The sequence below is a fragment of the Tenrec ecaudatus genome, chromosome 4 (genome assembly GCF_050624435.1).
Source record: "Tenrec ecaudatus isolate mTenEca1 chromosome 4, mTenEca1.hap1, whole genome shotgun sequence".
Classification (NCBI taxonomy): Eukaryota; Metazoa; Chordata; class Mammalia; order Afrosoricida; family Tenrecidae; genus Tenrec; species Tenrec ecaudatus.
Genome location: NC_134533.1, coordinates 179530777 through 179556216, shown reverse-complemented (window position 1 = coordinate 179556216; position 25440 = coordinate 179530777). Strand labels below are relative to the sequence as shown.

The 25440-nt window shown below is 42.8% G+C and overlaps 1 protein-coding gene across 1 annotated transcript in view; it reads right to left on the bottom strand.

Annotated features, from left to right (window-relative positions):
- The window catches only part of GADL1 (glutamate decarboxylase like 1), a 230199-nt gene extending 218285 nt beyond the window's left edge, over window positions 1–11914 (bottom strand). The window contains exon 1 of the mRNA XM_075547888.1: window positions 11878–11914. Within this exon, the coding sequence (XP_075404003.1) occupies window positions 11878–11914 (37 nt within the window). The remainder of the gene's footprint in view (window positions 1–11877) is intronic.
- Window positions 11915–25440: the final 13526 nt, after the last annotated feature.

Genomic DNA, 25440 nt, shown 5'->3' with positions numbered 1-25440 from the left:
AGAACATGCCCTTCAAAGCAGTCAACCTTAGGAGACCAAAAGTAAAGCTCAGAAGGCAGAAAGGGATGGGAAAGCTACACAAATGAAAACAGGGACCCCACCCCATGGAGTAGGTGGAAAGAGGGTGAGTCATTGAGGGGATTGTGGCCAGTAATGAAGCAATCTGTCAACTGTTGTGTGAGAAGTCATGCCTTTTGTCTATGTTCACCTAAGCCACACCACAGGAGCCCCGGGGGCACACTGGTTGTCTTTTGTTGGGTTTCCATCCTCAAGATTCATAGCACAAAATCACCAACTCCTCAAGAGAAAGACGGGGCTTGCTACTCCTGCAAAGATTTATGATCTCCCTCACGGTGGCAGCGCTACCCTGCCCTGTACAGTTGTTATGAGTCAACTGCTACAGATTTGAGAGCAGTGAGAAGCCACAATACATTGGGACCCAGCCTCCACCAGAGTGATTACAATTCTGGAGAAGTACCGAGGAGGAGTATGGGTGTGGCCGGAGTGGTGTCCAAAGGTGCTGCCGAGGCCTACAGAAAATATATCCATTTTGCACTCAAATATTAACCAAAAATTTGGCGGTTAAACGTCTTACATTCCACTACTGACCCAAACGTTAGCAATTCAAACCCACCCAGTAGTGCTGCTGAAGAAAGGCCTGGTAATCTGCGGCAGTCAAACAAGCCTCAGGGGACAGCATTAGCTACTTTGCCACCACTAGTGTCACCGTGCATCAGAATCATTTCAATAGCAATATGTTTGGCATTTTGGTGTTCTGAGGGAAAACCCTCAAAAAAATGAGGTGGGGATTTCCTTCAAGATTAATAAGAAGTCACCAGATAGAGCAACTGATGGGGGTGAGGGATGGGGAGGGGGTGGCGGGACTGGTACTAGTGGAGGCTTGTGTACCTTCTTAGTCAGGAAACTAAAGCAATAAGATGCTAGGGAGACGACATGATTATAATGTGCCCATGGACAGTGTGGAAGTCACAGTATAATTGTCTTAAGGTACGAAAGTAAGATGAAGAGTTATTCAAATATACCCCAGCTTCCCAAGGTATACTGATAAGGTAAGAAAAAAGTCACCCTTCCTTTCCACAGGGTTCTAGGAGAATGCTGCAGACCAAAAAAAGAGAGATCGAGAAAGAGAGAAAGAGAGAGAGAGAGAGCCAACAGCATCTACTTTGCCAGCCCCTCGAGTGCATACACAAAACAATTAGGGAACACTTACAAATGAGGTGTTCATGAGCTGTCATACATTGTTACATAATGAAGAAGGAATAGGCCGGAGCAGAAAGGAGACCTTGGTTTAATTACTGTAACTATGGTTTTCAGAAAAGCAACACATTTAAAATGACAACTCAGAGGCATTGATTTTAGATAGTCTGCCCTTGCCCTCTCAGACTTTGAGTTTCTTTCTCAATTGTTCATTTCTTTTAAATCAATAACGCTACTCTACAATGTTGAGAAATTCCAATCCATCTCAATGTCTAAACATAGAAGGGGAAATTTGGAAAATTACCTAAGAAGATAACATTGGATCAGGCGGCACAGTATAAGTGACTTACCATACTGTTTTATTGTCTGTATTCCTTATATTGTTTTCTTTTGTGTATGTGTGTATAAGAAAGAGCTTTATATAGCGTAATTGTACACTAAGAAAACATCCCAGCCCAGTCCAAATCCAGCCCTTAAGTTTGATATTAGCCCATATGTCTGATACCAATCTATAAAGTCCTCTCCAGACTCAACGAAACACGTGTAATGATGCCAAATGCAAGATCCCAGGCCAGGGGGTGAGAGGTCTTGTGGATCCAGTGGTGCTGTACACATCTCAGCACTGGCAGGGGTCTCCACATGACTCCTCCAGCTCAGGGCACTAGCATAGTTCCATGTGTTTGGTCAGTTGCAATGTTCCCCAGCGAGTGAGCTAAGCTAGGGAATATCTCCCACCTCCAGGGAGGGAGACAGGAGTTCCCAGAATCCTCAGGAGAAGGCCATCCCTACACAGAGGCCCCATTGGCTATGACCTGATTGACAGGCTAGACTCCACCCCTTCACTCAGAATCCTCTTAAAGTGACAAATGATTATATAACTACCACAGTCTTATGGGAAGAAAAAGGCATTTAAACATGTCTCTGCTGTCAGTGACTGGCTGCAGACACTTTTTTGTTGTTAAAAAAACAAGCTGATTGTGTACAAATCAGAGAAGGTAAATAGAGGAAACTTAAAGAATGTCTATCTAGAAATTAGAGCAAATTTAAAATGAGTAAGAAGGGAAATCAAACGATAAGGCATTAAAATTTAACCTCTTTGCAACCTATCCATCTAGATATAAACATATACAAACATTCCTTAAGAATGGAATGCATTCACGTATCTTATCCTCCCCCCAAAAAACCACTTGCCTTCGAGCCAGCTTCAACTCTCGTCATCTTCATGTGTGTCCGAAGAAAAGTGTCCTACCTAGTGTTTCCCGTGGCCGTTGTGTTTTCAGAAAGAGCACCTGCTCTTTTTCTGGGGACCGAGGTGGATGCATTCCCCATTCGCACCACCCAGCGACTCTTGATATTTTATCACCCAAATTCACTGCCGTCAAGCGGAGTCTGACCCACAGGCAAATGCCTCAGGGGGACAGGGTAGAATTGCAGTTACGGTGTCAAGTGTAACCTACTATGCCATCCAGTTGCCTTTAGTATTTTGTAGTCTAACATAATTCATTTGACCCATCTAACTACTTAGATGTTTACCTTTGTAGATATTATCAGGCCAAAGAATGCCCCATTATTTAATATGCAGATAGTTATAACGTTCACCATTACAAACTGCTCACAGGAAAAAAAAAATAAAACGTGAATTTAAATATATAATATTAAACAGAGAGGAAAGGGACTACAATCTTGTAGGAATTCTCAGGATCTGCGTTGTTACGTACATGTGCTTGATGCTTTTTGTCTTTCCCCTCAACATTTTATTGTGGTTTGTGTAAAAGCTTACGGAGCAATTTAGTTACCCACTCAACGATGTACGTACGTGTTGTTTCAGGACATTAGTGACAGTCTCCTCAGTGTATCTGGGCTCTCTTCACGTTCGTCCTGGTTTCCCTCTTCAGTTACAAGTCTTCCTGTCCCTTCCTTCCTTCTTCCTGAACGGTGATTTGGGCAATGCTTTTGGTTTCTCGTGGTGGGTTGCTTTGAGGAGAATATTATTGAGGGTGTTACTGCTCACTTTATAGGCTTGTCTTTTGTTTGGCTGAACGTTGATCTCCAGCCAATCCATTGGAGCTGGCACCAGAGTGGAAACCATCTGACCCATGAAGCCACCCTTGCTGAGCTCCCTGGTGACCCAAAGGACAGAGGCAGCTGGTGCTGGGCAGCGACCGGGAGAAGGCAGCCACCCCTCACCTTGCGAAGGAGGTCCTCCAGGCTGTGTGCCATGATGCCTTTGCGCATGCTCCGGTTGGCGTCCTCACTTGGGTTTTATCTACATCGCCCCATTGCCTTTTTGCCTGTGTGGTTTCTGCTAAGAAATAAGAACTTGGTCTTCTGGACTGTGCTTGGTAGGGACAGGAAGTAATGCTCCTGAAATGGCCACACTTCCGCTAAGCAGACTCTCCTTGTGTGTCTTTCTACCCACCTGGATGCTGCCCTTCCCCCAGGGAAAGCCACTACACACCCCAGCACAGTCAGAGGCATTGGGAATGCTTCCTGCTTTCCTTGTAAAATCTGAATAGCATGGACTTAACAGGAAGTCACAAATGTTGACATGAGTTTGGGTTACTGATGTTAATAGTTTCAAGTAGCCCACTTCATTCCAACTATAAAAAGATGCTCCTGAATTAGTGGAAACTTTCCTGCTCAGCCTGCTGCCCAGTCTCTAAGGGCCCACCCACCATGAAAAGAAAATGATGTTTTACAGATTTGCTCCAGGTTGGTTCTTTGAACTCTTGGCTTCTTCTTGGCATTGAGTCCGGACATTTCGTCAGTTTGTTCTTACTACACTTGATCTTAGCCAAAAGGCCGAGAAGCGATTCATCAGTTTGTTTTAGAGTGTTTTCCTAAACACTAATAAAGTGTTTTCTATTAAAAAGAAAGTTGATAAGGGCCATAGTCTCAGAGGTTCCACCAGTCTCCTTCAGACCAGTAAGGCCAGTCCTTTTATGGTTAAATTTTATTCCATATATTTTCTGTCATTTTTTTCTAGAATTTTCTACCAAGATCTCAGTCAGAGAGGTTAGTAATGGTAGCCAGGCACCATCCAATTCTTCTGGACTTGGGCTAATGGAAGCTTTGGTTAATGTGGTCCATTAGACCTTTGGACTAAAGGTTTCCTTTAGTCTTTGGTTTAATTCAGCCTTCTTTGCTCCAGTTGGGGAGAAATCAATAGTTGTACCTTAGCTGGTTGCTCACAAGCTATTAAGACTCTAGTTGCTACTCACCAAAGTAGGGTGTAGATTTTTGTCTTTATAGACTGTGCTATGCCAATTGATGTTGACATCTCAAGACTAACGTCCTCAGTCTTCAGGCCCAGTGACTCAGATCCTCAAGGTGTTAAGTTTTGGCTAAGAAGTTTGCATAACTTCTGCCCCTTATGCTCTACTGTATTCCTAGGCATATGTATTTGGAACAAATACATATGTAGAAATAATCTCTGCCAAAGCTGGCTAAGCTTGTAGCTGTACTACATATGCCATCTCACATCTGTCTGGCTTATGTAGTTAGCTATATATCTACTCATAAATTATTATATCTATTAATGCTATCACACGATCTTATACATGCTAAGTAGTATTTGCAGTTATTGCCTTTTGCTCTTGTCTACTTGAAGTAGTTAGTTTATTGTGCCAGCCTGGCCGATAAACACAAGTGGGATTAATTAAAGGGCAGGGAGATAAATGGCTCAGCAAGCCTCGCCTTTCTTGTCTCTTGCTCTTTCATCATTGGACCAATGTGCAGCTGCCTTGCTTGTTCTGTGCCTCAATTTGCAAGCTACACTACCTGTGGGATAACTAACCTGTGGACTGTGTCGCTGTAATTTGAGGTCCCTTTAAGACCTGCCTCACCACACAATTGGAATTTACATCTCTTGAGCTGGGGACTGACTGTTAGTGACCTGGCTGACTGTTTGCTGCTTGTGCTGGGATAGCTTGAATCTCTCAACAGAGGACTACCTGGCAGCCCTCAAGACTTGAAGGACTGCCAGTGCATCACAACTGTCTCACGGGAGTGAGTTGTACTGAGCCATTTGTACTGCTTTATACTTGAACTGTTTATTTCTCTCTCTCTCTCTCTCTCTCTCTCTCTCTCTCTCTCTCTCTCTCTCTCTCTCTCTCTCTATATATATATATATATATATATATATATATATATATATATAATTATTAGCAATCTGGTTGTGTCTCTCTAGAGAACCCTAACACACTACTTCTTGGAAGGCAGCCGTGCTCACCACTGCACCACCAATGCTCGTGTCCCCTTCTTATTGACTTTCTTGGCTTTTGTCATGTTGAAATGGTCTCCCTCTTCTTTCCCTTCACCTAAGTTAAGATATGTCTGTTTGTCATTTTCTCTCCCTGGCACTCCTATCCCTAGTAGCCATTAAAGGGTATTTATTTCTGTGCATCTGAGGGGGGACCCAACAACAGCAATTGAAAAAGAAAGATTCTTTTTCAAAGCAATTTATTTAATTTTTAAAATAAAAAGCCTTATAACCTTCTCTATTACACTTAATACATTTGTCAAATCGGTGATTCCATTCTTGGGAACATTTTTCAAACTCATCTGTTTGGATGGCTGTCAGCATGTCCCTTGTTTTTTTCCTTCTATGTCATCAAATCAATGTCCTTTCATGTCCCTCTGCATTCTTAGAAACAAAAAGAAGTCACACGGAGCAAAGTCAGGTAAGTAAGGTGCATGGGGCAAGAGAGGTATGCTGGTTTGTTTGTTTTTTTGCCAAAATCTGGTGCACTGAGGTGGCTGTGTGAGCAGATACATTGGTGTGGGGCAAAATCAGTCACCCATCTGTCTCAAATCAGAGCTTTTTTTATTGCACACTGTTATGTAATCTATTCAGAACCTCTAAATAGAAAGCTTGATTAACAGTCTGACCTGGTGGAACAAACTTCAAATGCACTATAAGTTTACATTATCATCTGTTCGGGTAGTTGACAGATGTCCATAATGAGATTTGTCATCAGTCAACATTTCACCTTTTTTGAAATGAGAGAACCACTTGTACACTTGTTTTTCCCATTGCACTGTCCTTGTAAGCTGTGTTCAACATCACATTTTATGTGGTATTTTTTCCAGAGCAGGAAACAAAATTTCACAGCTGCATGCTGTTCTCTGAAATTGGCCATTCCCCCCCCCCCCCCCCCCCGCAAAAAAACTAGGTTTGAGCAAAACTGCTTTTACAAAAAATGTACTGTGGCCAGAGAGAACCTTCCCAGGTGACACCACTAGATGCACTAACTCAGAGTGAGTTGCTTGATGCTCCCCTAGTGGGGAAAAATGCACTATAAAAAGCTCTGTTCCACCTAATGCAATTCCAGGATTTTTTTTTGGGGGGGGGTATCACTTTGTAAAACTTTTCTTGATTTTTTTGTAATACTGGTCTCATAAAATATTTATATTTTTGTGATTGAACTTATTACACTCAGGATAATATTCTCAAGGTTCATCCATGTTATAAAGGGCCTCAAGGATTTATTGTTTTTCTAATAAGATGTCGTGTTCCACTGTGTGTTTGCACCATACTTTGTTTTCCCATTCACCAATTGCTGGGCACTTAAGTGTTTCTATCTTGTCTGTTGTTGTGTATAATGCTATGATGAACCTGGATATATATATATGTATATATATGTATATATATATATATATATATGCCCTGACTCATACTTCTCTAGGATATATGTAGATCCAGTAGAGTTACTGGATCATATATTATCTCTAACTTTTGATGGAAGTGTCTTCACCACTGGTTGTACCATTTTCTGATAGTTCCAATCTCTCCATATTCTCATCCACATTTGTTGTTTTCTGTTTTATCGATCATTTCTATTATCGAGTGAGAAAACATCTCATTGTTGCTTTGACTCGACACTTTTTAACAGCTGGTATTTGTGAATATCTACTATGTTTCTGCTGGCTGTCCCAATGACTTTGGTCTATTATCTGTTCCTGTCTTTTACCAAATTTAAAATAAGTTGAGATTTTTTGTTGTTTTTGCCAAAGCATTGGAGTTTTCTATAAATAGTAGTGATTAGTCCCTTGTTAGCATATTGTTATAAATATATATATTTCAGTGAGTAAGCTCTATGTGAGCTTTTCTTTTCTCTGGCCCAGCAGTTACTTACATAAGAAAAACTATGGTATATTGTGGGTACACTGACTCCCAAGGGACAGGGCCATCTAAAACAGATTCACTTCTGTGGCCTTAGGAATTCTGATGGCATAATGGATTATGTGTTGAGCTGCTCTCCAAAGGATCAGCGATTCAAACTCCATAAAAGAAAGATGAGGTTGTTTACAACTCTAAAGATTTAATATTTCAGAACCTCAAAGGCAGTTCTACTCTTCCCCACAGCATCACTGTGAGTCAGAAGCAACCCCACGGCAGTGAGTTTTTAAGAGCAAGATGTTCTATAAACCTGCTCTGAGAAAGGGTAGTTAGCAAAGCCCCATAGAATGTCCACTTAGCTCAGAGACAAACTGCATTTCATTCTGAGCAACCAGATTTCTGTCCCGCTGGCCAGCAGATGTCGCTCTCCAGGGAAGATGGACTGCCTCCAGAGAGCTGCCACATGTAGCCCCAGTCTAAGTGTAGACCAATGAATACTGACAAATGTCCCAGAGTCCGCTCAAACACTCTTCCTATGGCATCTGCAAAAACAGAGAGAAAAAAAAATGCTCCTCCAGGTCCAGATCACCTACCATCATCCAACACCTAGTGGCCCAGTTGGCAGCAACTTGAGCCAAGGGCTCCGTCTGAGGCATGGACTTCAGAATTCAAAGGCCTGGGCTGACTACCTAGAGCTTATGTGTATTTACTCCCAGGCAGCACTCACTTTGTGTCATTTTTTAATGCACATAATAATCATAATGCATCTTTCACTGATCTGATAGGAGGATTCAATAAGACAGCTCTCGTAGGACAGCCAACCAAATAGTAAGTGTTTAATAATTGTTAGCAAGTGCTATTCTAAGTACGGATCATCTGCAGGAAGACATATTTTGTCTGCAATGAGATCCACAAAGTGAGTAAAGAAAAGCTGAAAATAAGGTTCTGAAGAAAACTCGATGAGGAGGAAAGGGACAACAGCAAGACAAACTACACATAGTTTACTTCCTGAGTGCCACAGTCTCAACTTCTGTCACAACATACCGGTCTTAATTAAAACTGTATGTTAAAAAGATACAACAGAAAAAAATCTTCCGCCCTCCCATTAAAACTTCCAATTAAAAAGTGTTTTGAAGAAGAATTAAATTTGAATAAATAAAGATGACTTTGCAGACAGAATTATGTGAATAATTATGCTACTCTTGCAAACATTCAAAGACATTTTCATTAATTGAAACTGAAGCATCCTTTCTTTTTAATAGAGGTATACTTTTAATCTGATGAAATGAATTTTCCTAAACCCTTTTGGGATGTACTATGGGTGAATCATTAACACATAACAAAGTATAAAGAGTAGAAAAAAAAATCTTTATCTGCAACAAGATCCTCTGTGACATTGTTCTATAATGGACAGGTCTGTTATAGATAGTCAAAGGTCTCTAACACGTATTCAACCAGAGAGTTTGCTTAAGATAGGCAGGCACATCATTTAATATACTCATAAAATGTTACCTGACATGATCCCACCATAAATGCTCCAGAAATTAACTAAGTCTGAAAGAGATACGCCTTGTACCCTTCTAACATGTTGTAGCAATAATCTAGAGAAATTTCCATACATACTTGAATATAAGCCGATGCGAGTATAAGCCGAGGTACCTAATTGTTACCTGGGAAACCAGAAAAACTGATTGACTCGAGTATAAGCCTAGGGTAGAAAATGCAGAAGCTATTGGTGAGTTTCAATAATCAAAACAAATGAAAATAAAATGACTAAAAATTGAGACATCAGTGGGGTAATGTATTTAAATATTTATTTTTAATTAAAAACATAAATAAAAGGACAAGTCATTTGACATTAGTAAACCAGCACAGTAAGTGGAAAATAGGTTCCAAAAAAACAATAAGGTATCAAGAATGATACCTTAAGAGTACTATTCCCTGAGCTCAATCAACAACCAAGCTAAAATGTAAAGAGTTAAAATCCTTCAAAACTGGATTCCTCATCATCATCGGTATCCCAATGCAGAGCTTCAGCTGGTGTGAGGTCATCACAGATGCTGTCCTCACTGAGATCGTCGTCATCACCATCACTGCTGTCATTTTCATACAAAGCACAGTCTTCACTGCCATCCATAGCATTACTAATACTACATTTCTGGAAGGCACGTCGCACCATGTCTTCTGGAATGTCTTCCCATTCATCTTGAACCCACTTTTCTATTAACTCTATGTCAGGCTTCATGAGATTTCCTCCTTTTGTTAGTCGGGCTTGACCAGATGCCATCCATTCATGCCATTGACCCATGTATAAGCCGAACCCCAGTTTTTCAGCACATTTTTTTGTGCTGAAAAACTTGGCTTATACATGAGTGTATACGGTAAGTGCTATTAACTCATTATCAAGAGCCCTGGTTAGGCATTGGGCTGCTAACTGCCAGTTCTACTCAGAGAAAGAAGGTGCTTTCTACTCTGATAAGCAGTCTTTAAAACTCACAGGGGCAGTTCAATCGTGTTCTATAGAGTTGTTATGAATCAGCAGTGACTTGATGGCAGTGAGTGAGAGAGTGAGTGAGTCATCATCTTAACACTTTCTCAAGGATACCCATACAGCAACCTTAGCCGTCTGGTGTTTTTGGAAATTCACATTTACGGTTAAATTTAAACCAGTTGCAGTCGATTCTGGTCCCCTCCTGGCGACCACTGGTGAATCAGAATAGCAATGCGCTCTGCAATGTCTTCAAGGGCTGGTAGGTGGGGGTCAAGCCACCAACCTTTCTGTTAGCATTGTGCACATTCACCGATTTGCACTATCCAGGGACTCCTCTGTTAAACTGAGCATGCTGCTAGTCATGAAAGGCAGTTACTCAATGACCTCAAGCCATAAGCGCACCTACTTACAACGGTACATATTGAATGTAGAAAGAGTAACATTAGGAAGGAGTCCCGCTGGTGGTGTTGTGAGGTAAACATTGGTTTGCTAATGAGTTGGCGGTTTAAAACCACCCATCTCTCTGAGGGAGAAAGATGAAGTTATCTTTCTCAAAATTGACAGCTTTGGAAATATATAGATGGGTCATGAGTTGGAAGCTACTCAACAACCGGGGATGGCTTATCAGTGTTCCAAAGGCTACGTGGCTTTGACTTAGGAAGTCAAGTCAAGTTCAAGAAGCACACAGTAAATCAAACAGCAAACAAAACAGAGTAGGGTGAAAGTGGTCAGATGTTATTAGCTGTCATGATTAGAATGATTCTTTTTTCTAATCAACCATCTTAATGATGATTGCTTCTCAAATTCCAAAGATTCTAAGTTACAGTGTGTACTTTTACTCTAGAAGTACAGAATTTAGAGGCTGGCCCCAACCTCCAGAAGTTGAATGTGTCCACTTTGTGCAAAATAATCAACTTTGAAAATCACAACAATTAAATCTTTAAGAAATGTACTGTTTCAAAGTGCATCCGAATGTATTGCTTTCCTTGGAGTTGCAAAAGGAAGGAGAGAGCTGTTTCTCTGAGTACGATTGTTCTTGTCTGGCCCGCACCTGTGCCAAACTCCCAGCTCAGAAAAGGACTTCATCCCACAGGGAACCCAAGCAGAGGTACTTGCTGTACCTGCTGAGGCTTCAACTGTAATGAGGCTTCGTTAAATGGTGCTGGACACCAGCCAAAAGGGCAATGGATACAAAGAAGAGTCATTCCTGGAGGAGAGAGAACTCCGCCTCCAAGATCAACAGCTAAGCAGTCAGTAGGGAAGTCCCAATAGCAATCACATTGGCAGGGCTGTCTTAACGCGGGAATCCAAGGAGGGGCTCCAGTGGGGTCCGAATTGACATCGTTAGCAAAGATCCAAAGACAGACAGGGAGTTAAATAGTAGGTGAATTCATCAAGTTTCAAAACATGTCTAAAGCCATCTGATGTTCTCCCCACACCTTACCCCCCCGCCCCCCCAAAAAAGTTGGTTTCTATGGTTTTACAGAAATACAACAGCGCCCAAGCCGTCAAATCAATTTGGGGAATTCTGCACAATATCTTCTTTTAACAAGTCCTGTCCAGACCCCCTATTCCCGAAGCCCAAACTTAAATACCTTAGGGCATCGCCCTCCACGATGGAAATAACCTCTTTTCAAGCTTGCGTCTAGAGCAGGGGGTGTGTGCACTAGTCCTCAAGGAGAAACAATCACCTTGCTCTCGAAACAGGTGGTTCCGCTCAACCTGACCCACCTGCAGCAGAGGGCTCAACAGAGAACCCCCAGCACGCTGCTTAACAAGCACGCGCAGCGTCATGCTGTGCGTGTTCTGGGCGCTTTATGAAAGTTCACTCGTGTCCTTCACAAAACAGCCCTCCAACAAGCAGACACAGGTGCTAAATAAAAAAATAAATGAGCCATGAACTTGGGGACTTCCTACCTACCCCACCCCCCACCCCCCGCTGCCTGACACCGGAAGAACCCTCCTCCTACTTCCCCAGGTCAGAAAGCACAGGGAAATTCAAACCGACTTGGGGGTGCAGGGGCCGCTAAGGACTAAGAGTGGTTACCTTGCACCGGGCCCTGGACGTCCGGGACGCTGCTCATCGCCGCTCTCCTGCTCGGGGCTGCCCTGCGCGGCTCTGGCAGTCTGGGCGGCAGCTGCGGTTGCCAGGCAGCGCCCTGTGGGACCCACAGGCACGGACTGCCGCCGCAGGGGCACCGCAATCGCCAGGGGAGAAGGGAGGCGGAGGCGCCGGCTCCAGGCACTTGGCCACACCCGGTCCTGGGGCAGGCCTCCTGCAGCCTTGGGCTCTCTAGGTACGCGCGCAGTGCCAAGCCTCCTATCTGGCCACAGGCATGTTCCCAGCCAGGGTCTCTCCACTCTGGCGCTTGGCGCCTGGTGCACCTGTGGATCCGCTGGGAAGGGGAGCCAGGTGAAGGAGAACAGGTATTTTGTCAGCAGAGGAGCGCAGAAGTTAAGCAAAGCAGGTCTATGGAGAACAGCCTTACCTGGTCTGATCCAGCTGGAGGAGCCCCCAAACTGATGCCTGCTCCAAACCCCTGGTTCTGGGAGCCTATCTTAGGCCAGTGTCGCCAAGGCACAGGTCGGCTGTGTGTTCATTCAGTATTGCCCCAGCCTTATGGAGTTCACCAAGTATATTGCCTTCGGCCAATCCCATCTCAGCCATTTGCCTCTGCAGAATTCCAAGTTTGCCCAAAGGGGAGAGAGCTGTGTTCCTGGTTGCTGGAAGGTAATGAGCCCACCGAGGTGGTTCGTGAGAAATGTCCAGTATTTGCCTGGTCCTTTGACTACATTTCTTAACATTGTATTCCTTCTAGCAAGTGCTGGAAGTTTAGGCCCAGCCACCTTCCTATTGTAAATTTAAATTTAATCAGTGAGCATGACTTTTTTTTGTTGTCCCTCCTCCAACCAGCTTTATGTGTAAAGCTAAATTCCCTTAGGAGCTTTTAACTTGCGCTGTTGATATGATAGGAGCAATCAGTTAATGCCATTTCAAAGCACATTTGGGACAACTGCGTTACAGAGCTGCCTCTGTGACCCACATCCTTCAACAGGCTAAGTAAACAAATATCTAGTTCACTCTTACACAAAGCAGAAAATCATTTCATAGCAGGTGAATTATGTCCTCTGGCTAGCATAATTTAAGTTCACAACAGTAAGACAGTGCAATCCTTTTCTTTGAAATAAGAATGGATTATTTTAATAAACCCATGACCAGAGTTATTAAAATGTTAAAGGCCCAGCAGACAGATTTTTATGAAGACCCAATAAATGTCTGAGGCCCTATCTACTCTTTTGTGTCCAGCTACCCAGCTACAGGGCTGAGATCATGGTGATAAAAGCATATAAAGAAGACCCTAAGGAGTTAACCTTTGGTAATACTAGTAGAAATAGTAATAAAATAAAGATACAGTCTGGCAACTCTTTTATCTTTTTTTCATTCTTTTAGCCATATAATAAGTCATTTAGAAAAGGCAGCAATAGGCCCTAGCAATGGGGCCTTCTCCACTCCAGCCCAGAATACTGACCACTGTCAGCTGCTACTAAATGACATATCACCCTGCGTGAGACAAATCAGGGTCTGTCACAGCCCCTGTGGGTTTCAGAAAAGTCACCTTGGAGACTTGCCCAGGCCTCCTTCCTCTCTGCAACAATGCACATTCCATCTCAGACTTCCCAGCTTGGTAAGCAGAGACTTCTCATTGAACTCACCTCTTCACCTACTAACTTCAATTGTCTAAATTATTCCTCTAATCAAAGGCCCCAAACGAAACCCATTGCCATCAAGTTGATTCCGACTCATATTGACCCTACATAGGATTTCTGAGACTATAAGTCTTTACCACACGGATATCTCCCATGGAACCACTACTGGGTTGGAACCCCCAGACGTGTGATCATCCCAGCACTTAAGCCACTCTGCCAGCAGCTCTGCTTCTGGTTTAAAAAAAAAAGAATAAAAGGAAAAAACATTGTCTTATTTTCTTGCTTGTCTTTGCTCTTGCATTACTGAGCAATTCCCTAATGTTAGATACCAGGGATTGAAAGACTGTCCTGCCCGTGGGCTATCCCAAGTATTATTGGGAAGCACAGGCTTGAAATCACCTAACTAACCATTCTTCAATGTTTTATGTTCTGGGAAGATAAAAATACGGACCATGGAGGAGGAACAACTAAGAGGACAGCTAATTTTACATGGCCGATTAAGACCTATCTCCATCCAGAGGTATTTTGAAATACTTTAAACATTTCACTAACCATAGTTGCTATCCATATTAAATATGTATGAGAGCTGGACACATGACTGAATGCTTTTAGTACATTATTGCCTGCAATCTCCATAGCAACATGAACTGTTATTGTCCCCATTTTACAGATAGCCAAATACATCCTCATATTGGGTTCCATGACCCAAGATCCCACAGATGAGGAGGAGTTTCAGAATTGGGATTAGAATGTGCTTTCCAATCATGACCAGGCCTGTTGTCCAATTTCTATACTTGACTGTAGTAGCATTGACTAGCAACAGCATGCCCTCCCACCCCCACCAATCTTTATCAGAGAATTTTACCAAAATCTTTCAGTAAAATGGATTACTTGAAAGCCAAAGACTGGCCAGCGGATGTTGCAAGCAACCGTACCTCTCCTAAGCAACCACAATTCTTGACAGGCTAACTTCTACTTCTCTTAACAAGTGCTCCAAAAGGCTCTTAATAAAGAGCATTGGAACCAGCATGGCAGGAATAAACACAACTAAACCAGCTGCCATTGAATTGATGCTGACTCATAGCAGCCTTACACAAGGTTTCCAAGAGCTGTGAGAGTATCAGGTGTTCATTATAATGCATCCATTATAATTGTTGAGTATCTTCAAATTCTGAAAATTTTCTGAAAACTGATTTGGATTCAAAATCAGATGTCCTTAAAATCGTTCCACAGATGAAGAAGGAATGCAAGTGGATAAAGTCTCTGGAACAGGGCTCCTCAAACGTTTTAAACAGGGGGCCAGTTCACTGTCCCTCAGACCCGTTGGAGGGCCGGAGTATATTTTAAAATAAAACTATGAGCAAATTCCCATGCACACTACACATATCTTATTTTGAAGTAAAAAACAAAATGGGGCAAAAACACTGAGCATCCTAGATAAATATCACGGCGGGCCACATGTGGCCCGCAGGCCATAGTTTGAGGACCTTTGCTCTGGAGAATCAGTCCCCTCCGACCACAGACCAGGGATGAGAGCAGCCTTGCTGTTGTGCAGAGGACATTGGAAAGGGGATTATTACAGATGCAGCTGGATAAATTTTAATACCTTTCATTTATCTCCTTGGTCACCCATTTTACATTTGCTCTACTGTTTATTATTTTCTGTTTTCTTTTCAGTTGAGGCTTTTCTCAGCTTTATTTTGTTATTGCTGTTAGTTAGTTTGGTTTTCTTTTTGTATGTTTTCCTGTATATGAAATCCAGGGTAGGTAATTCTATCAGGATAGTAGCTGGATTACTGGTTTCTTGGGGATATGTGAGGGGAGGCTGGGGAGAAACGGGGAGCTAATAACAATGGACACTAGGAAGAAGAAAGTTTTCTAAAATGGATTGTGGTGATGGTTGCATAACTCTCCCAAATATAATGGAACCATTGGATTGTATGATATGTGATTATATGCCAATAAAACTATTTAAAAAGAAAAATATCTGTTGAATTCAGAATTTACATACAGAGAAAGAAAGAGGAAATTTTGTTCAATATAGAGTAAGGTCAAATTGTTCAAAGTTGAGAAAAGTTCCTTTTCCTGCCCAGGAATTAAAAGAGAAGAAAGACACTCCTGGGGATCTAATCCAGTGAGAAAATTTATTCTATTCACTCAATTTATTGGGAGGATACCAAGGTTACATAGATTTGACTGGAGGTTGGAAGATTAAATAAGCAGGAACCACGCCAGCCCTGAAAATTAATAAAACACACACACCCCCCCCCCAAAAAAAAACACAACAGAACATCTTTTAGAAGGTCAGTCTGGCTAAGGATGTTGCCTGTCCCTCCTGCTGCAGCAAAGCCCCACCTCCTCCACTAAGCCCCACCTCCAACTAGCAAAGGCATTTTGAGAAAATCCTATTTCTTTTCTTGGCAACACCTGATGCACCATGCTCCAGTTGTACGTAGCTGATTGGCCATGACGTGCAATATCCGGATCCAAAGATTCAGAAGGAGTAGATCTATTAACACTGGCATCCTCACCGGGTGAAGTGTCCCTGCCATTACCACACGTGCCGAGGAGCATGACCTCACAGGGAGGAGGGTGTTCTAGTTTGACTCCTCCCACACACTGTCTTCTAGTCCATTCGGACTCAAAGCAACCACATAGGCCAGGGCCAAACTGCCCTGGTGTGCTTCACAGACAGTGGCTCTTGACAGGAGTAGAAAGCCTCATCTTTCCCTTATGTTCAGGTGTGTGCGGTTTAAATCAGATTGATGAATTTCAAATTTTGTTTATGCGATATGTGGCACAACTTTCCTGCTGTATTTGATTTGGATTTGGCATGAGAAGAAAATATCTGCTTCACTATGTCAAGGATCAAGAGGCTAGGGGATGTCATTAACCCTTTCCCCTAGGTCCAAACCCACTGCCCTCGAGGTGATGGTGACTCACAAGACCCCCGTATAGGGTTTCTAAGGCTGGAATATCTGCAGTGGAAGAATGGCCTCAGCTTTCTCCCTGGTAGGTTTGAACCCCAAACCTTTCAGCTAGCAGTCTGATGTATTCAAAAACACACTTGACATTGAACAGGGTTCTTTCAACTGCAGACAATGGAGACATTTGATACTTGATCATTCACTGAAGTAACTATTATTGAGAAGTGATGGTCTGACAGGCACCCGGCTCAATTTAGTACACGAAGAACCAAGATCACTAAAAGAGATGATTGCTGTTAGGTGTCATTGAGCTAGCTCCGCTTACAGGGACCTTCTGTACAATGGAACAAAATATTACTTCAGGATTCTGGTCTGTTGTGACTATGCTGTCGGTCCAGCTCAACGAAGCTGTCCCTCACATTTTTCTGATCCTCTGCTCTAGGACAGTTGGATCAAATGTGATCGCGGCAACAGTCGATATAGATACAGAAGTAGGGACAGAGAGTGCTAGGGTCACCTAGGGTGTTCTGAAGTAATAAATATGCTCCAAATTCCAGGGGCATACAGCACCAATGATATATTACTTTATCCGTGCATTTATTGAGCTCTCTTCCAAGCCCAGCGAGGACAGGATCCAGGATGCCAGAGTAGCCTAGCTCTGGCACATTAGCAAGCTCAATTAAGGGGCAAACAAGAGCACAACAATCATGTCCTGGCTTAGGCTCATGTTGTCTTTACTGTGAAATGGCGTTGCTAGTAGGTGCCGTCAAGCTAGTTCCAACCCATAGCAACCTTGTGCACAACAGAACAAAACAGTGCCCGCTCTTGGGCCATCTTCACGATTGTTCCTATGCTTGAGCCCATTGTTGCAACGATGGTGTCAGGCCCTCTCCTTAAGGGCCTTGCTAATTTTTGCTGCCCCTCTACTTTATCAAGCATGATATCCTTCCCCAAGGACCCATCATTGCTGCCCAACATCCATTGGGCAAATCGAATCACACGGCCATACCTGACACGTGAGGGACCGGGAAAATTACAACCTTCTCTGATGGAAGGACAGTGAATGCTTGTAAGCAAGAATATAATTCACCACACTAGTTATCTGAAAAAGTGCCAAAGAAGAGACTTCCCAGGAGAGGGCAGGTGCCATGCTTAGGAGAAGGGATTCTGAATTCAGCCTGGTTTTGAATTCCCCCAGCTTCCACCCACTGTGTGACATGAGAAAATGATCAAAATATACCTCCATTTCCCCATCCGTGACTAAGGACTGAACATAGCACCTAATTTAAAGACTAAAGGAACTGGCACTTAGTACAGTAGCTAGAATTAGGCCATAAGATAAATCTTCCAGGACATTGATGACCATCACAGCCTGGTCTACAGTAACCCCTTGGTCATCAATTATTTGGCAACCTTAAAATCAGCCACCAGCACCCTGCTCCAATACCCACTTCCACTGATAAAAGAGTATCTGACTCATCAGACAAGTGAATGTTCAAGCCAAGTATAAAAGTCATTAGGAAAATAAATAACGTGTACCGTTGTTTGTACTCTTCCAGAGAACAATTTCAACTATAGGCAAACATTTAGTGATTGTCAACTGTGTGCCGACTCTGAGGTCACGAAGACAAATCAGAAGTGCTCCTTGGCCTTGGAATGCTCTCAACGGATGGTAGGAGACAGATGTTTTAAAAGGTAATTGGTTTGGAAACTGATTGTGGTAGCAATTGTACAATTCTGCTTGAGGCGAATGAACTATGGCATGATATGATTTATGTATAACTGCAAATGAATAATAATTTTTAAATGATTGAGATAAATATATACATTTCTCATAAAAATTAATAAAAAGGTAATTGAGGTCATTGCTATTTCAAGAAACTGAACCAAATTCTGAAACAGCCAAAGGAAAGATGGACTTACTCTGTTGGGAGAGACTGGACATTTCCAGAAAAGATGGCTTGGTAGCAGGTCTTAGAAGATTGGGAGAGTTTATTCAGTGAAGATAAGATAAGACGAGCATTGTAGTCAGATAAGTCAATTTGTACAAATCAATGAGTACAGATCTTAGTCCTGAGAAGGCCACGAGCAGTTTACTGCGTCAAGAGCAGATAGCGAATGAACAGAGAAAAGGATGGAATTTGTAATGAATCCAACTGTATTTCCCTAAAAATACATTAATTAACCTTGTACTTGTGAACAAGGCCTTCTTTGTATTTTTTTTTCTTTCCTTTTAAGATATTATCAACTAAGGTTAAGAAGATCAAACCGAAGTAGGGTAGGTCCTAATCAAGGCTTTGAATCAGTTCATTCTGATTGGGCCCCTTTGGGGAATTTGAATCCCCTCCCTCCTCCCAGAAATACTGATTGGAAATATACATTTTAGCATGATAGCCAGGTGATGCTTAGAGATCTTCAGGTGGTGTATATATAAGAGGCATGTGAAGATCTTACTAAACTGTATATTCTGATTCAGTATACCTCGGGTAGAAATGCAAATTCCCAGATGGTTGGTAAACCGGAATCAACTGACTCGATGCTCTAGTTCTCATCTGAGTGATGGATGAAGCCTCTGACCAAAGGGTAGAGCAGGCAGCCATGCCACTCAGACGTCTACAGCAAAGATGAAGACGGCAAATAGAGGACGGCGATGATCCTAGAACCCTGAACCTCAGGGCCCTGGTGATCTAGTTGGTTACATGTTGGGCTGAGATCATTGCCAGGTCACTGGTTTGAAACCACCAGCTGCTCCACAAGAGAAAGATGAAGCTTTCTACTCCTGTGAAGATTTCCAGTCTTGGAAGCCTGCAGGGGCAGATCTACTAAAGGCTGCCATGAGTCAGAATGGACTTGACATCAGGGCCTTTGAGCTTCACAGGGAGGTAGAGAAGTGGATTGAGTACTGACTAGGAGATCAAGATGAGCAAAAGCAGCAGGAAACGAAACAGAGCAAGTGACTCGTCCACCCGCTTCAACCAGCCTCAACCAGCACAGTCACTGTGAACTTTTGCAAGAAGCATTTGAACAGGGCAGTGACCTGATCACCAGTTCTGTTTTCTCTGGACAACACAAGTGGCTCTCAAACCTCGCGTGATTTCGGTGGTTTTTCTTTTTCTTTTCCCTTTTTCATAGTAATGCTCTTGATGTCATCTCATACTCCCTGGTCACAAGTCTTCAATATAACAGATCTGTTCTTGAGTTGGCCTGGAAACTCAGGCAGGGTGGACTGAGTGTCATGGTTTGGCTCTAGTGGACTTGTTTTCAGTGTCTGCAGCTTCTGCCTAAACTTGCACGGCAGCAATCGATGGTTTCTTCTGCAGATGAGCCCGGATCTTGATACTGTGGTTCTCTACTGTCCTCTACTGTAGACGTAGTCCTTTCTACCCCTGTGGTTTTCTTCTAAGACTACCTTTGTACGTTGTTTTAAAAAGGTATTTACAATGAAGAAGTGATTGGACTTGCAAAATGTTATCATGCCATCTGCAGCTTTGTTTTTATTACTAAGGCCCAACATTTCTGAATCAGATCCTTCCTTTTAGTTTCCAAATTTTGCATTCCAACTGCTAATATTTATCCATGAATCCTGATTATATGCTTGCTTGATTTTAGACTAAAGCAGTTGGTGAGTTTTTTTTATAGTTTGCTGGTAAATTTGAATAATAGTTGTAATAACTGCTTCTTCGCAGTAGCTGTATGACAATTATCCTATCACAGATAGTACCGAACTCCAATAAACAGCTTGGGATGTTCTTTTTTATGATGAATGTGATGCAATCCCTCTTAAATTTGTTATTCCTGGTATATTTAGCCATATGTTTTTCTGATTCCAAATGACCAAATATCAGTCCATTTCAGCTCAGTAATACCAAAGATATCGACCTTTTTGACTTTCATTTCATTTTTATTAACTTCCTATTTTCCTAAATGCATACTTCCTACCTTGCACGTTCTGATTAGTAATTGATGTTTGCCACTGTTTCTTCTCATTTTGAATGTGATTCACCAGCAAATAAAGATCCTTCCATGTTATTAAGGTGGATTCTACTTTGAGGAGGCAGCTCTTCACCAGGAATTTTTTTGGTAACCTGAGGAAGGCCAGGTGGCCTAGTGGTTATGCATTGAGCTGCTAGCTTCAAAACTGGCGGTTCAAAACCACAGCTGCTCTACTGAAGAAGGATGATGCTCTACTTCGATACAGCATTACCGTCTCAGAAACCCACAGGGTCAGTTCTTCCCTGTCCTGTAGCGCCACCATGAATTGGCACCACCTCGATGGCAGTGAGTTTTGAGCTTTGAAGTGCTTACCTTCCAACACTATAACTGACAATGTTCTGATGCTATTCATAAATTTTCAGCAGCAAATATCTCAGAAATGTGTTGTCAATTCCTTTTGCTCAGTCTGTTCTCAGTCCTGAAGCTCTACTGAAACATTTTCACCAATGGTTACCCAAATAGTATTTGAAATTCTGTTGGCCTAGCTTCAAGCAGAACAGCAACATGGAAGCCGCCACAGTATGACAAGCTAGCATATGAGTGGTGTGTGCTCGTGGAGTAGAAGACTTAGTAGTGTGAAAATGCCAGTACTACCTAAAGCAATCTAAAGTTATAGTGCAACCCCAATCCAGGTTCTTTAAAATATAGAAAAACTAATGACAAACTCAATAGGGGACAAAAAGAGACACTCAATAAGCAAAGCACCACTGAAGAAGTACAACAAAGTAGGAAGCCGCATACTTTCTGAACTCAAAATCTACTACCCAGTGCCAGCAGTCAAGACAATCTGTTACTGTTGTCATGGGAAACACATACAGCCCTGGAGGAGCCTTGAGGACCCTGAAGAAAATTCATCCAACTCTGAGCAGCTGATTTTTAACAGAGGGCAAATAGAGTAAATGAAGAAGAAATAGTCGTTCAAACAAGTAGTCCTAGCAAAACTGGATATTCATGTGCAGAAGTATGAAACAGGACTCATGTCTTACACCATATACAAAAATAAACTTAAGATTGATCCAAGAACTAAATGTCAAAGGTAGAACTATAAAAAAGATCATGGGGCAGGGGGATAGAAAGTCCAAGTACATGGCATACATTCATCCTCGAGCTTAACTGAATGTGCAGCAACAGTAGAAGAGAAACCACATGGCTGGGCCATCTCATAATTGGATTCTTCTGTGAATAAGAAGATTTCACCAAAAGAATAAAAAAACTTTGTATACTAACCAAAAAAATTGACAAATGGCATATTGGGCAAAGGACTAACTCTAAAATTTATAGACAGTTTCAAAACCTATATAGGAAAAAGGCAAATAATCCACTAAAAATGGGCAAGAAACAAACAGATACCTCACCAAAGAAGACAATTTGGACAGGCAACATCCATATAATGAAATTGTCATGATCATTAGCCATTAGACAGATACAAATCAAAACAACAAAGAGATATCCCATTCCAGAATTAATAGCAACATTAACATAAAATAAAAAGAAAATAAAAATTTCCGGTGAGGGTGTGGAAATACTGCATCCATGAACTACTGGTGGGATTATAAGATGGTGAGACCACTGTGGACAATGGTATGGCACTTTCTTAGAAAGTTGGAAATAGAAATTCTATATGACCCAGTGATCCTTTTTTTTAAAAACATTTTATTAGGGGCTCATACAACTCTTATCACAATCCATACATATACATACATCAATTGTATAAAGCACATCTGTATATTCTTTGCCCTAATTATTTTCTTTTTTTCTCTCTTCTTTTCTTTTTTTACATTTTATTAGGGGCTCATACAACTCTTACCACAATCCATACCTATACATACATCAATTGTATAAAGTACATCCGCATATTCCCTGCCCCAATCATTCTCAAAGCATTTGCTCTCCACTTTAGCCCTTTGCATCAGGTCATCTTTTTTTTCCCCTCCCTCCCTCCTTCCCCCTCCCTCATGTACCCTTGGTAATTTATACATTGTTATTTTGTCATATCTTGCCCTATCCGGAGTCTCCCTTCCCCCCCCTTCTCTGCCGTCCATCTCCCAGGGAGGAGGTCACATGTGGATCCTTGTAATCAGTTCCCCCTTTCCAACCCACTCACCCTCCACTCTCCCAGCATCGCCCCTCACACCCTTGGTCCTGAAGGTATCATCCACCCTGGATTCCCTGTGCCTCCAGCCCCCACATGCACCAGTATACAACCTCTGCACTATCCAGTCTGCAAAGGTAGAATTCGGATCATGGTAGTTGGGGGGAGGAAGCATCCAGGATCTGGGGGAAAGCTGTGTTCTTCATCGGTACTACCTCACACCCTGACTGACCCATCTCCTCTCCTAAACCCCTCTATGAGGGGATCTCCAGTGGCCGATACTTGGGCCTTGGGTCTCCACTTTGCACTTCTCCCTTCATTCAATATGGTGTGTGTGTGTGTATATATCTTTTTTTTTTGCATGATGCCTTATACCTGGTCCCTTTGGCACCTCGTGATTGCACTGGCTGGTGTGCTACTTCCATGTGGGCTTTTTTGCTTCTGAGCTAGATGGCCGCTTGTTCACCTTCAAGCCTTTAAGACCCCAGACACTATCTCTTTTGATAGCCGGGCACCATCAGCTTTCTTCACCACATTTGCTTATGCACCCATTTGTCTTCAGCGATCCTATCATGGAGGTGTGCAGTCAATGATATGATATTTTTGTTCTTTGATGCCTGATAACTGATCCCTCTGGGACCACTTGATCACACAGGCTGGTGTGTTCTTCCATGTGGGCTTTGTTGCTTCTTAGCTAGATGGCCGCTTGTTTATCTTCAAGCCTTTAAGACCCCAGTCACTATCTCTTTTGATAGCCGGGCACCATCAGCTTTCTTCACCACATTTACTTGTTCACCCATTTTGGCTTTAGCAGTTGTGTCTGGAGAGTGAGCATCATAGAGAGCAAATTTAATAAAAGAAGGTATTCATGCATTGAGAGAGTGCTTGAGTAGAGGCCCAAGGTCCTTCCGCCCCCTTAATACTTAACCTATAAATATAGACACATAGATCTATTTCCCCATCCTCATATATATATTTGCATGTACATGTCTTTGTCCAGACCTCCATAAATGCCCTTTGACTCCTAGCTCTTTCCTCCATCTCCCTTGACTTTCCTCCTGCCCTACTACCATGCTCCGTCACCACCTGGGCTACAGCTATACCTCTTCTCTACGCAACCTTACCCTTGATCATTCCCCACCAGGCCTGCCACTCCCCCCTCTCTACCATTTGGGGTCCCATGTTTTTCCCTTGTCCCTGGGTTTGTTAACACCACTTCCTTACCCCCCTAACCCCCCCACCCCAAGTCCCCCCGGAACTGTCGGTCTCATTGTTTTTCTTCCAGATAGTTCATCCAGCCTGTCCTGTTCAGACAGACCTGTGGAGACACTAACATGCATGAAAACAAGACAGAAGAAAACAAAACAACAGTATACAACCAGACAACAAAACAACAAAAACAAACCACTGACAAAGAACAAAACAAAACACTTCACAAAAGAAAAGCTTGTAGTTAGTTCAAGGATTGTTTGTTGGCCCTTAGGAGTGTTTTACAGTCCAGTCTGTTGGGGCACCACGCCCTGGCCCCAAAGTCCACTTTCAGCATTCCCTGGGGACCTTGCCACTCCATTCCCTTGCTGTTCTGCTGTACTCCCCCAGTGCTTTGCCTCGGTGTGGTGGGATCAGGTCAGGTGCAATTCCCACACTGTTTCTCCGGTGCTGTCCCCTGTATCGCCCTTAGTCACTGAGGGGCATCATTTCTCATAGTGGGGCCAACCATGTTGTTCTCTCTGTGGACTGGCTGCTCTACTCAGGAGAATCATCCTCACAGCCTGGCCAGGCTGTGTTCCACTCTCTCCTCCTGCCCCTTCATCTGCTCCCGTGTGCTCTGATCAGATATGTCCATCTCCTGGAGCTGCAGAGTCAATGTCATCCTTTGGAACAAATTCTTTTCAGGGGAGGGGCAGGAATCCACTTAATTTTTGGTGCTGGGGCCAGCCTCCCAGACCTCTCCACTGGTTCCCTACTCCATGCCAGGATATTGCATTCACACCTTGCGGCACGACCCAGTGATTCTTTTACTTGGTATGTATCCAAAAGAAATATGTAGAGGGTAAATATGTGTTAATGTGGGTGAAGGGGAAGATAATATAAGTTAAGAGAGTGGTCAGTAAAAAATAATTGAGGCTACCTCGCGAGGTAGTACCAATGAAGAACACAGCTTTCCCCCAGATCCTGGATGCTTTCTCCCCCCAACTACCATGATCCGAATTCTGCCTTGAAGGCCTGGATAGGACAGAGGCTGTACACTGGTGCATATGGGAGCTGGATGTACAGGGAATCCAGGGTGGATGATACCTTCAGGACCAAGGGTGTGAGGGGCGATGCTGGGAGAGTGGAGGGTGAGTGGGTTGGAAAGGGGGAACTGATTACAAGGATCCACATGTAACCTTTTCCCTGGGAGAGGGACAGCAGAGAAGGGGGGAAGGGAGACTCCAGATAGGGCAAGATATGACAAAATAATGATGTATAAATTACCAAGGGCACATGAGGGAGGGGGATAGGGGAGGGAGGGGAAAAAAAAGAGGACCTGATGCAAGGGGCTTAAGTGGAGAGCAAATGCCTTGAGAATGATTGGGGCAGGGAATGTATGGATGTGCTTTATACAATTGATGTATGTATATGTATGGATGGTGATAAGAGTTGTATGGGTCCCTAATAAAATGTAAAAAAAGAAAAGAAAAAAAATAATTGAGGCAGGGGGTGACTCTGGGGGCATCATGAGTTAAAGACACGAGAGGTGAATTCTACTATATGCTCAATTTTGCAATAACAGTGATCTCCAAGTAGATGTGAGGATAGACATGCAGCCTAAATGGATGTGGGCAGTAATGTGGGTTTATACTCACGAACACATTTTGGTTTGGCAGCGAGCATGTCTACTTCCTTT